We start from the raw sequence: 13247 nt of genomic DNA, 5'->3' as shown, positions 1-13247 counted from the left end.
TTTTTCTTTCTTTCTGTCTTTTTGTCCGTCTAACCGTCTACAATCCAGTCTGTCCGTCTGTCCATCTACAGTCCAGTCTGTCCGTCTGTCCGTCTACAATCCAGTCTGTCCGTCTGTCCACCTTCAGTCCAGTCTGTCTTTCTGTCCGTCTACAGTCCAGTCTGTCCGTCTGTCCATCTACAGTCCAGTCTGTCCGTCTGTCCGTCTACAGTCCAGTCTGTCCATCTGTCCATCTACAGTCCAGTCTGTCCGTCTGTCCATCTACAATCCAGTCTGTCCGTCTGTCCACCTTCAGTCCAGTTTGTCTTTCTGTCCGTCTACAGTCCAGTCTGTCCATCTGTCCATCTACAGTCCAGTCTGTCCGTCTGTCCGTCTACAATCCAGTCTGTCCGTCTGTCCGTCTGTCCATCTACAGTCCAGTCTGTCTTTCTGTCCGTCTGTCCGTCTACAGTCCAGTCTGTCCGTCTACAGTCCAGTCTGTCCAGTCTTTCCGTCTGTCCGTCTACAGTCCAGTCTGTCCAGTCTGTCCGTCTGTCCGTCTACAGTCCAGTCTGTCCGTCTGTCCGTCTGTCTGTCCATCTACAGTCCAGTCTGACCGGCTGTCCGTCTACAGTCCAGTCTGTCCGTCTGTCCATCTTTCCGTCTACAATCCAGTCTGTCCGTCTACAGTCCAGTCTGTCCGTCTGTCCGTCTGTCTGTCTGTCCATCTACAGTCTAGTCTGTCCGTCTGTCCATCTACAGTCCAGTCTGTCTTTCTGTCCGTCTACAGTCCAGTCTGTCCGTCTGTCCGTCTACAGTCCTGTCTGTCTTTCTGTCCGTGTGTCCGTCTACAGTCCAGTCTGTCCAGTCTGAACGTCTGTCCGTCTGTCTGTCTGTCAATCTACAGTCCAGTCTGTCCGTCTGTCCGTCTACAGTCCAGTCTGTCCGTCTGTCCGTCTACAATCCAGTCTGTCCGTCTGTCCACCTTCAGTCCAGTCTGTCTTTCTGTCCGTCTACAGTCCAGTCTGTCCGTCTGTCCATCTTCAGTCCAGTCTGTTTTTCTTTCTTTCTGTCTTTTTGTCCGTCTAACCGTCTACAATCCAGTCTGTCCGTCTGTCCATCTACAGTCCAGTCTGTCCGTCTGTCCGTCTACAATCCAGTCTGTCCGTCTGTCCACCTTCAGTCCAGTCTGTCTTTCTGTCCGTCTACAGTCCAGTCTGTCCGTCTGTCCATCTACAGTCCAGTCTGTCCGTCTGTCCGTCTACAGTCCAGTCTGTCCGTCTTTCCACCTTCAGTCCAGTCTGTCTTTCTTTCCGTCTACAGTCCAGTCTGTCCGTCTGTCCATCTTCAGTCCAGTCTGTTTTTCTTTCTTTCTGTCTTTTTGTCCGTCTAACCGTCTACAATCCAGTCTGTCCGTCTGTCCATCTACAGTCCAGTCTGTCCGTCTGTCCGTCTACAATCCAGTCTGTCCGTCTGTCCACCTTCAGTCCAGTCTGTCTTTCTGTCCGTCTACAGTCCAGTCTGTCCGTCTGTCCATCTACAGTCCAGTCTGTCCGTCTGTCCGTCTACAGTCCAGTCTGTCCATCTGTCCATCTACAGTCCAGTCTGTCCGTCTGTCCATCTACAATCCAGTCTGTCCGTCTGTCCACCTTCAGTCCAGTTTGTCTTTCTGTCCGTCTACAGTCCAGTCTGTCCATCTGTCCATCTACAGTCCAGTCTGTCCGTCTGTCCGTCTACAATCCAGTCTGTCCGTCTGTCCGTCTGTCCATCTACAGTCCAGTCTGTCTTTCTGTCCGTCTGTCCGTCTACAGTCCAGTCTGTCCGTCTACAGTCCAGTCTGTCCAGTCTTTCCGTCTGTCCGTCTACAGTCCAGTCTGTCCAGTCTGTCCGTCTGTCCGTCTACAGTCCAGTCTGTCCGTCTGTCCGTCTGTCTGTCCATCTACAGTCCAGTCTGACCGGCTGTCCGTCTACAGTCCAGTCTGTCCGTCTGTCCATCTTTCCGTCTACAATCCAGTCTGTCCGTCTACAGTCCAGTCTGTCCGTCTGTCCGTCTACAGTCTAGTCTGTCCGTCTGTCCATCTACAGTCCAGTCTGTCTTTCTGTCCGTCTACAGTCCAGTCTGTCCGTCTGTCCGTCTACAGTCCTGTCTGTCTTTCTGTCCGTGTGTCCGTCTACAGTCCAGTCTGTCCAGTCTGAACGTCTGTCCGTCTGTCTGTCTGTCAATCTACAGTCCAGTCTGTCCGTCTGTCCGTCTACAGTCCAGTCTGTCCGTCTGTCCGTCTACAATCCAGTCTGTCCGTCTGTCCACCTTCAGTCCAGTCTGTCTTTCTGTCCGTCTACAGTCCAGTCTGTCCGTCTGTCCATCTTCAGTCCAGTCTGTTTTTCTTTCTTTCTGTCTTTTTGTCCGTCTAACCGTCTACAATCCAGTCTGTCCGTCTGTCCATCTACAGTCCAGTCTGTCCGTCTGTCCGTCTACAATCCAGTCTGTCCGTCTGTCCACCTTCAGTCCAGTCTGTCTTTCTGTCCGTCTACAGTCCAGTCTGTCCGTCTGTCCATCTACAGTCCAGTCTGTCCGTCTGTCCGTCTACAGTCCAGTCTGTCCGTCTGTCCACCTTCAGTCCAGTCTGTCTTTCTTTCCGTCTACAGTCCAGTCTGTCCGTCTGTCCATCTTCAGTCCAGTCTGTTTTTCTTTCTTTCTGTCTTTTTGTCCGTCTAACCGTCTACAATCCAGTCTGTCCGTCTGTCCATCTACAGTCCAGTCTGTCCGTCTGTCCGTCTACAATCCAGTCTGTCCGTCTGTCCACCTTCAGTCCAGTCTGTCTTTCTGTCCGTCTACAGTCCAGTCTGTCCGTCTGTCCATCTACAGTCCAGTCTGTCCGTCTGTCCACCTTCAGTCCAGTCTGTCTTTCTTTCCGTCTACAGTCCAGTCTGTCCGTCTGTCCATTTACAGTCCAGTCTGTCTTTCTGTCCGTCTACAGTCCAGTCTTTCCGTCTGTCCGTCTACAGTCCAATCTGTCTGTCGGTCCGTCTACAATCCAGTCTGTCCGTCTGTCCGTCTACAGTCCAGTCTGTCCATCTGTCCATCTACAGTCCAGTCTGTCTTTCTGTCCGTCTACAGTCCAGTCTGTCTTTCTGTCCGTCTGTCCGTCTACAGTCCAGTCTGTCCATCTGTCCATCTACAGTCCAGTCTGTCTTTCTGTCCGTCTACAGTCCAGTCTGTCCGTCTACAGTCCAATCTGTCCGTCTGTCCGTCTACAGTCCAGTCTGACCGGCTGTCCGTCTGTCCGTCTACAGTCCAGTCTGACCGGCTGTCCGTCTGTCCGTCTACAGTCCAGTCTGTCCATCTGTCCATCTGTCCGTCTACAGTCCAGTCTGTCCATCTGTCCGTCTGTCCGTCTACAGTCCAGTCTGTCCATCTGTCCATCTGTCCGTCTACAGCCCAGTCTGTCCATCTGTCCATCTGTCCGTCTACAGTCCAGTCTGTCCATCTGTCCGTCTGTCCGTCTACAGTCCAGTCTGTCCGTCTGTCCATCTACCGTCCAGTCAGTCCATCTGTCCGTCTACAGTCCAGTCTTTCCATCTGTCCGTCTTTCCGTCTACAGTCCAGTCTGTCCGTCTACAGTCCAGTCTGTCCATCTGTCCGTCTGTCCGTCTGTCCATCCACAGTCCAGTCTGTCTTTCTGTCCGTCTACAGTCCAGTCTGTCCGTCTGTCCGTCTACAGTCCAGTCTGTCCGTCTACAGTCCAGTCTGTCCGTCTGTCCGTCTACAGTCCAGTCTGTCCATCTGTCCGTCTACAGTCCAGTCTGTCCGTCTACAGTCCAGTCTGTCCATCTACAGTCCAGTCTGTCTTTCTGTCCGTCTACAGTCCAGTCTGTCCGTCTGTCCGTCTACAGTCCTGTCTGTCTTTCTGTGCGTGTGTCCGTCTACAGTTCAGTCTGTCCAGTCTGAACGTCTGTCCGTCTGTCTGTCTGTCAATCTACAGTCCAGTCTGTCCGTCTGTCCGTCTACAGTCCAGTCTGTCCGTCTGTCCGTCTACAATCCAGTCTGTCCGTCTGTCCACCTTCAGTCCAGTCTGTCTTTCTGTCCGTCTACAGTCCAGTCTGTCCGTCTGTCCATCTTCAGTCCAGTCTGTTTTTCTTTCTTTCTGTCTTTTTGTCCGTCTATCCGTCTACAATCCAGTCTGTCCGTCGGTCCGTCTACAATCCAGTCTGTCCGTCTGTCCGTCTACAGTCCAGTCTGTCCATCTGTCCATCTACAGTCCAGTCTGTCTTTCTGTCCGTCTGCAGTCCAGTCTGTCTTTCTGTCCGTCTGTCCGTCTACAGTCCAATCTGTCCGTCTGTCCGTCTACAGTCCAGTCTGTCCGTCTGTCCATCTGTCCGTCTACAGTCCAGTCTGTCCATCTGTCCGTCTGTCCGTCTACAGTCCAGTCTGTCCGTCTGTCCATTTACAGTCCAGTCTGTCCATCTACCGTCCAGTCAGTCCGTCTGTCCGTCTACAGTCCAGTCTTTCCATCTGTCCGTCTGTCCGTCTACAGTCCAGTCTGTCCGTCTGTCCTTCTGTCCGTCTACAGTCCAGTCTGTCCATCTGTCCGTCTGTCCGTCTACAGTCCAGTCTGTCTTTCTGTCCGTCTACAGTCCAGTCTGTCCGTCTGTCCGTCTACAGTCCAGTCTGTCTTTCTGTCCGTCTACAGTCCAGTCTGTCCGTCTACAGTCCAGTCTGTCCGTCTGTCCATCTACAGTCCAGTCTGTCTTTCTGTCCGTCTGTCCGTCTACAATCCTGTCTGTCTTTCTGTCCGTCTGTCCTTCTACAGTCCAGTCTGTCCGTCTACAGTCCAGTCTGTCCAGTCTGTCCGTCTGTCCGTCTATCCGTCTACAGTCCAGTCTGTCTGTCTGTCCGTCTGTCCATCTACAGTCCAGTCTGTCCGTCTACAATCCAGTCTGTCCGTCTGTACATCTGTCCATCTACAGTCCAGTCTGTCTTTCTGTCCGTCTGTCCGTCTACAGTCCAGTCTGTCCGTCTACAATCCAGTCTGTCCGTTTGTCCGTCTACAGTCCAGTCTGTCTTTCTGTCCGTCTACAGTCCAGTCTGTCCGTCTGTCCATCTTCAGTCCAGTCTGTCTTTCTGTCCGTCTGTCCGTCTACAGTCCAGTCTGTCCGTCTACAGTCCAGTCTGTCCAGTCTGAACGTCTGTCCGTCTGTCTGTCTGTCAATCTACAGTCCAGTCTGTCCCTCTGTCCGTCTACAGTCCAGTCTGTCCGTCTGTCCGTCTACAATCCAGTCTGTCTTTCTGTCCGTCTGTCCATCTACAGTCCAGTCTGTCTTTCTGTCCATCTACAGTCCAGTCTGTCCGTCTGTCCATCTTCAGTCCAGTCTGTCTTTCTGTCCGTCTGTCCGTCTACAGTCCAGTCTTTCTTTCTGTCCGTCTACAGTCCAGTCTGTCCGTCTGTCCGTCTACAGTCCAATCTGTCCGTCTGTCCGTCTACAATCCAGTCTGTCCGTCTGTCCGTCTACAGTCCAGTCTGTCCATCTGTCCATCTACAGTCCAGTCTGTCTTTCTGTCCGTCTACAGTCCAGTCTGTCTTTCTCTCCGTCTACAGTCCAGTCTGTCCGTCTGTCCGTCTACAGTCCAGTCTGACCGTCTGTCCGTCTGTCCATCTACAGTCCAGTCTGTCTTTCTGTCCGTCTGTCCGTCTACAGTCCAGTCTGTTCGTCTGTCCGTCTACAGTCCAGTCTGTCCAGTCTGTCCGTCTGTCCGTCCACAGTCCAGTCTGTCTTTCTTTCTTTCTGTCTTTTTGTCCATCTGTCCGTCTACAGTCCAGTCTGTCCATCTGTCCGTTTACAGTCTAGTCTGTCTTTCTGTCTGTCTACAGTCCAATCTGTCCATCTGTCCGTCTATCCGTCTGTCCGTCTGTCCATCCACAGTCCAGTCTTTCCATCTGTCCGTCTGTCCGTCTACAGTCCAGTCTGTCTTTCTGTCCGTCTGTCCATCTACAGTCCAGTCTGTCCGTCTGTCCGTCTACAGTCCAATCTGTCCGTCTGTCCGTCTACAGTCCAGTCTGTCTTTCTGTCCGTCTGTCCGTCTACAGTCCAGTCTGTCCGTCTACAGTCCAGTCTGTCTTTCTTTCTTTCTGTCTTTTTGTCCATCTGTCCGTCTACAGTCCAGTCTATCCGTCTACAGTCCAGTCTGACCGTCTGTCCGTCTGTCTGTCTGTCAATCTACAGTCCAGTCATTCCGTCTGTCCATCTGTCCGTCTACAGTCCAGTCTGTCTGTCTGTCCGTCTGTCCATCTACAGTCCAGTCTGTCCGTCTGTCCGTCTTCAGTCCAGCCTGTCTTTCTGTCCGTCTGTCCGTCTACAGTCCAGCCTGTCTTTCTGTCCATCTACAGTCCAGTCTGTCCGTCTAGAGTCCAGTCCTTCCGTCTGTCCGTGTACAGTCCAATCTGTCCGTCTGTCCATCTGTCCGTCTACAGTCCAGTCTTTCCATCTGTCCGTCTACAGTCCATTCTGACCGTCTGTCCGTCTACAGTCCAATCTGTCCGTCTGTCCATCTGTCCGTCTACAGTCCAGTCTGTCCATCTGTCCGTCTATCCGTCTGTCCATCCACAGTCCAGTCTGTCCATCTGTCCGTCTACAGTCCAGTCTGTCCGTCTACAGTCCAGTCTGTCCGTCTACAGTCCAGTCTGTCTTTCTGTCCGTCTGTCCATCTACAGTCCAGTCTGTCCGTCTACAGTCCAGTCTGTCCGTCTACAGTCCAGTCTGTCCGTCTACAGTCCAGTCTGTCCAGTCTGTCCGTCTACAGTCCAGTCTGTCTGTCTGTCCGTCTGCAGTGCAGTCTGTCCGTCTGTCCGTCTACAGTCCAGTCTGTCTTTCTGTCCATCTACAGTCCAGTCTGTCTTTCTGTCCATCTGTCCGTCTACAGTCCAGTCCGTCTTTCTGTCCGTCTACAGTCCAGTCTGTCTTTCTGTCTGTCTACTGTCCAGTCTGTCTTTCTGTCCGTCTGTCCGTCTACAGTCCAGTCTGTCCGTCTGTCCGTTTGTCCGTCTACAGTCCAGTCTTTCCGTCTGTCCATCTACAGTCCAGTCTTTCCGTCTACAGTCCAGTCTGTCTTTCTGTACGTCTGTCCATCTACAGTCCAGTCTGTCCGTCTGCAGTCCAGTCTGTCCGTCTACAGTCTAGTCTTTCCGTCTGTCCGTCTACAGTCCAGTCCGTCCGTCTGTCCATCTGTCCGTCTGTCCATCTACAGTCCAGTCTTTCCGTCTACAATCCAGTCTGTCTGTCTGTCCGTCTACAGTCAATTCTGTCCGTCTGTTCATCTACAGTCCAGTCTGTCTTTCTGTCCGTCTGTCCGTCTACAGTCCAGTCTGTCTTTCTGTCCATCTACAGTCCAGTCTGTCATTCTGTCCGTCTACAGTCCAGTCTGTCTTTCTGTCCGTCTACAGTCCAGTCTTTACGTCTACAGTCCAGTCTGTCCATCTGTCCATCTACAGTCCAGTCTGTCTTTCTTTCCGTCTACAGTCCAGTCTGTCTTTCTGTCCGTCTACAGTCCAGTCTTTCCGTCTGTCCATCTCTCTGTCCAACTGCAGTCCAGTCTGTCCGTCTACAGTCCAGTCTGTCCGTCTGTCCGTCTACAGTCCAGTCTGTCCGTCTGTCCATCTGTCCGTCTACAGTCCAGTCTGTCCATCTGTCCGTCTGTCCGTCTGTCCAACTGCAGTCCAGTCTGTCTTTCTGTCCATCTGTCCGTCTACAGTGCAGTCTGTCCGTCTGTCCGTCTACAGTCCAGTCTGTCTTTCTGTCCGTCTACAATCCAGTCTTTCCGTCTGTCCGTCTACAATCCAGTCTGTCCAGTCTGTCCGTCTCTCTGTCCAACTGCAGTCCAGTCTGTCCGTCTGTCCGTCTACAGTGCAGTCTGTCCGTCTGTCCATCTACAATCCAGTCTGTCCGTCTGTCCATCTGTCTGTCTACAGTCCAGTCTGTCCGTCTGTCCATCTACAGTCCAGTCTGTCTTTCTGTCCGTCTGTCCTTCTACAGTCCAGTCTGTCCGTCTGTCCGTCTACAGTCCAGTCTGTCCGTCTACAGTGCAGTCTTTCCGTCTGTCCATCTCTCTGTCCAACTGCAGTCCAGTCTGTCCGTCTGTCCATCTACAGTCCAGTCTGTCCGTCTGTCCGTCTACAGTCCAGTCTTTCCGTCTGTCCATCTCTCTGTCCAACTGCAGTCCAGTCTGTCCGTCTGTCCATCTACAGTCCAGTCTCTCCGTCTACAGTCCATCTGTCCGTCTGTCCGTCTACAGTCCAGTCTGTCCGTCTGTCCGTCTACAGTCCAGTCTTTCTTTCTGTCCGTCTGTCTGTCTGTCCAACTGCTGTCCAGTCTGTCTTTCTGTCCATCTGTCCGTCTACAGTGCAGTCTGTCCGTCTACAGTCCAGTCTGTCTGTCTGTCCGTCTGTCTGTCTGTCCAACTGCTGTCCAGTCTGTCTTTCTGTCCATCTGTCCGTCTGTCCGTCTACAGTCCAGTCTGTCTTTCTGTCCGTCTGTCTGTCTGTCCAACTGCTGTCCAGTCTGTCTTTCTGTCCAACTGTCCAACTGCTGTCCAGTCTGTCTTTCTGTCCATCTGTCCGTCTACAGTGCAGTCTGTCCGTCTGTCCGTCTACAGTGCAGTCTGTCCGTCTGTCCGTCTACAGTCCAGTCTGTCCGTCTGTCCATCTGTCCATCTACAGTCCAGTCTGTCCGTCTGTCCGTCTACAGTCCGGTCTTTCCGTCTGTCCGTCTGTCCATCTACTTTCCAGTCTGTCCGTCTTTCCGTCTACAGTCCAGTGTGTTCTCCTTCATTCAGTTCTTATTGGAACCCGGTCCTTTTGGGGTGTCTGGAGAATCTCAGCACTCTCGTTCTGGACTGCAACAACTACACGTCTCACGTAAAGTTTCCCTACATGTCCAGCGTCACCACGCTGTGCATCAACAAGAACAAGATCAACAACCTGCCCGTGTTCGTGGAGGAGGTCAGGAGGAAGTTCCCCTGCATTAAGTAAGTCCACGTTGATCCCATCATCCAGATTCTACATGAGACTAGAACCAGGTCCGCGTTCCATAATCGTCTCTTCATTTCTGATCACAGGATTCTGAGTATGATGAACAACGAAGCAGCACCAAGTTACTTCAACGGAGGAAGTCTGACGCAGTATGTCGACTACAGGTAAGAACCTTCTGGTCCCGAGTCGTCCTCTTCATCTGGTCCACCTTCTGGTACCGAGTCGTCCTCTTCATCGGGTCCACCTTCTGGTACCGAGTCGTCCTCTTCATCTGGTCCACCTTCTGGTACCGAGTCGTCCTCTTCATCGGGTCCACCTTCTGGTACCGAGTCGTCCTCTTCATCTGGTCCACCTTCTGGTACCGAGTCGTCCTCTTCATCGGGTCCACCTTCTGGTACCGAGTCGTCCTCTTCATCGGGTCCACCTTCTGGTACCGAGTCGTCCTCTTCATCGGGTCCACCTTCTGGTACCGAGTCGTCCTCTTCATCTGGTCCACCTTCTGGTACCGAGTCGTCCTCTTCATCTGGTCCACCTTCTGGTACCGAGTCGTCCTCTTCATCGGGTCCACCTTCTGGTACCGAGTCGTCCTCTTCATCGGGTCCACCTTCTGGTACCGAGTCGTCCTCTTCATCGGGTCCACCTTCTGGTACCGAGTCGTCCTCTTCATCGGGTCCACCTTCTGGTACCGAGTCGTCCTCTTCATCGGGTCCACCTTCTGGTACCGGGTCGTCCTCTTCATCGGGTCTACCTTCTGGTACCGAGTCGTCCTCTTCATCGGGTCCACCTTCTGGTACCGAGTCGTCCTCTTCATCGGGTCCACCTTCTGGTACCGAGTCGTCCTCTTCATCGGGTCCACCTTCTGGTACCGAGTCGTCCTCTTCATCGGGTCCACCTTCTGGTACCGAGTCGTCCTCTTCATCTGGTCCACCTTCTGGTACCGAGTCGTCCTCTTCATCGGGTCCACCTTCTGGTACCGAGTCGTCCTCTTCATCGGGTCCACCTTCTGGTACCGAGTCGTCCTCTTCATCGGGTCCACCTTCCTGGTTGTAGCTCCTTTCTTCCTCATCCTGATACTTAGATATCTGAAGTTCAGCGTGTATACCTGAGTGCATGCTGGCGTGTGATTGGCTGGTTGGATGAACAGGTGGAGGTGATGACACTTTGGGAACATTCAGGATGAAACGTTTTGCTGAAAGAACTTCCCAGGAAAACAGGAAAAGAAGTATGAACACTAATGTATCTGAGCTAAAACACTAGTCTGAACCAGCAAGCTTCTCCTGATAGAAACGGTTCCGTCTTCCTCTTGGGAATATGTGTGCATGCGAGAGAACACCTGTGTGACAGGAAACATCTGGACACCAGGAGAACTTGAGAGGGAGGTGAGGAGCAGGAGAAGCAGGAGCCCAGAATACAGACATTTCTTCTCTGAGAACGGTGAATAATATGGAGGCCTGAAGGGTTCATTCATTCATCCGTTGTCTGAAAACAAACCTCAGGTGGGAGGAACCTACGTTAGCGGTGAGAGGTTGGGTAGCTAAAATACAGATAGTCGCTGTTTATCTGTCGAGCCGCGACTCCGACTAAAGCTGCTGAATGTGGAAGCCGACTGTAGCAGACTGTCTGTCAAAACCAGAAGACTGATGGCTGAAAAGTGGAGTAACTGGAGGAACAGCTGGAGGAACAGCTGCACAAACAGCTGGAGGAACAGCTGCATAAACAGCTGGAGGAACAGCTGCATAAACAGCTGGACGAACAGCTGGAGGAACAGCTGCACAAACAGCTGAAGGAACAGCTGGAGGAACAGCTGGAGAAACAGCTGGACGAACAACTGGAGGAACAGCTGGAGAATCAGCTGGAGGAACAGCTGGACGAACAGCTGGACGAACAGCTGGAGGAACAGCTGCACAAACAGCTGAAGGAACAGCTGGAGGAACAGCTGGAGAAACAGCTGGACGAACAACTGGAGGAACAGCTGGAGAATCAGCTGGAGGAACAGCTGGACGAACAGCTGGACGAACAGCTGGAGGAACAGCTGCACAAACAGCTGAAGGAACAGCTGGAGGAACAGCTGGAGAAACAGCTGGACGAACAACTGGAGGAACAACTGGAGGAACAGCTGGACGAACAGCTGGAGGAACAGCTGCACAAACAGCTGAAGGAACAGCTGGAGGAACAGCTGGAGAAACAGCTGGACGAACAACTGGAGGAACAACTGGAGGAACAGCTGGAGGAACAGCTGGAGGAACAGCTGGACGAACAGCTGGACGAACAGCTGCACAAACAGCTGGAGGAACAGCTGCATAAACAGCTGAAGGAACAGCTGGAGGAACAGCTGGACGAACAGCTGCACAAACAGCTGGAGGAACAGCTGGAGGAACAGCTGCACAAACAGCTGAAGGAACAGCTGCATAAACAGCTGGACGAACAGCTGGAGGAACAGCTGCATAAACAGCTGGAGGAACAGCTGGAGGAACAGCTGCACAAACAGCTGGAGGAACAGCTGGACGAACAGCTGCACAAACAGCTGGAGGAACAGCTGCATAAACAGCTGGAGGAACAGCTGCATAAACAGCTGGAGGAACAGCTGGAGGAACAGCTGCACAAACAGCTGGAGGAACAGCTGCATAAACAGCTGGAGGAACAGCTGCATAAACAGCTGGAGGAACAGCTGCATAAACAGCTGGAGGAACAGCTGGAGGAACAGCTGGAGGAACAGCTGCATAAACAGCTGGAGGAACAGCTGCATAAACAGCTGGAGGAACAGCTGCATAAACAGCTGGAGGAACAGCTGGAGGAACAGCTGCATAAACAGCTGGAGGAACAGCTGGCGGAACAACTGTTATTTTGTGTTTAACCCAAGTAATAATAGATGTCTGATTTCATTTAATCAGTTCAAAGTAAATCCAAATATTTTATTTTATCTAATGTCAGTAATAATGTCAGAAATGACAGAAAGGATTTATATTGATCTTCCGAGTGATTTCTTCCCGGTCGTTCAGTCAGGATTATTGAATATTAATCAAAAGCACACATTGAATAAATATTTGTTGAAAAAGAAGCTATAAAATCTTGTGTTAACCACAGGACATGTCTGCAGAGAGTCAAACCAAACGAGTTGTTTGCACTGCGCCAGTCATGTGACGTTGGTTTAACAAGTTCCCACTCTGCAGCAGCTGTCGGTCATCTTGCAGACGTCGGCAGACCTGTACAGAATCAGGCTGTGATTGGTTGGCTGAATTGAGACCCATCGTGTCGTGAGCTGGTGAATTACACCCAACAACCTGCTTAGGTTTAATCTTGGAAAGAACCACAAGAGGGAGCAAATGTTCCAGGACAAATAAACAGCTGCAGACAACAAGACTTTGGCTAAGTCTCAATTCTATCTTTTACCCCTTCCCCTTCCCCTAGCCCTAGCCCTCGGCCCCCCAGTGGAGGGGTAAATGTCAAGTGGTGAAAATGTTCCCCTAAGAAATGGGACACCACTCCACCGTGACGACGTCATCAAGCTGCAACACTCTAGCTGCTACGCAATCAGAGGCGACGAGTGATTGTTTTCCAAGATGTCGTCAGCCGTGCTATTTTCTGCTGTCTGGCCAATCGGTATATCTCCCATTTCTTGTCTGCTTGTTGGCCAGTCACCTTTCCTTCCAACTACACCTCTTTTATGAATGTTCTGTATCAATAGTAGAAATGTTTTGTTTGTTTTCATCAGCCCAATGCGTTCCATTACAAGGGTCAGATACAAGTAGTCTATGAGATACATATGCATAACTAGATTTTTTTTTTTCTTTTAAAATGTAGATGTAAATACAGACTGTAGTAGTAATTGAATAAAAATGTCAATGCTGTGTAAACTGCATAAACGGGAGCTACTGTCCCTGGAACGTTGTTTTGCAGACATTGTATTAACAACATGGGAATTGAACGTGTAACTTCTTTATGTAATTATAACTTAAAAGAGGCTTTTTAACAGAAATTAGTCCAAGAACAGGAACGTAAACAATGAACTCCTCTTTTTCTGCTCTGTAGTGGATAAGTGCCCTCGTGTGTTTTGGTGTCTCTGGTTAAAACATGTGATACAATTTAGCACTGAGCACAGAAGTAAAGGAAATGCTGCTACATATAGATGATTGTCCCTGAAAGAAAACAGCCACAGTGGTTTTATGTGTTCATATATCAAACCAGCAGTTCAACAAATGCTAGCCTCTTGTGCTAACTGTAGCAAACTTTCACAGAGCAGAACAT

General features: G+C 51.2%; 1 protein-coding gene across 1 annotated transcript in view; it reads left to right on the top strand.

Annotated features, from left to right (window-relative positions):
• Positions 1–13247, top strand: part of LOC306768997 (leucine-rich melanocyte differentiation-associated protein) — a gene marked incomplete at both ends in the record, with an annotated part of 349585 nt that overhangs the window by 75778 nt on the left and 260560 nt on the right. The window contains 2 exons of the mRNA XM_079257497.1: positions 8807–8998; positions 9089–9166. Of these exons, the coding sequence (XP_079113623.1) occupies positions 8807–8998; positions 9089–9166 (270 nt within the window). The remainder of the gene's footprint in view (positions 1–8806; positions 8999–9088; positions 9167–13247) is intronic.

This window comes from Telmatherina bonti (assembly GCF_933228915.1).
Source record: "Telmatherina bonti genome assembly, chromosome: 18".
In the NCBI taxonomy this organism is placed as follows: domain Eukaryota; kingdom Metazoa; phylum Chordata; class Actinopteri; order Atheriniformes; family Telmatherinidae; genus Telmatherina; species Telmatherina bonti.
This window is presented reverse-complemented; position numbering and strand designations above follow the sequence as displayed.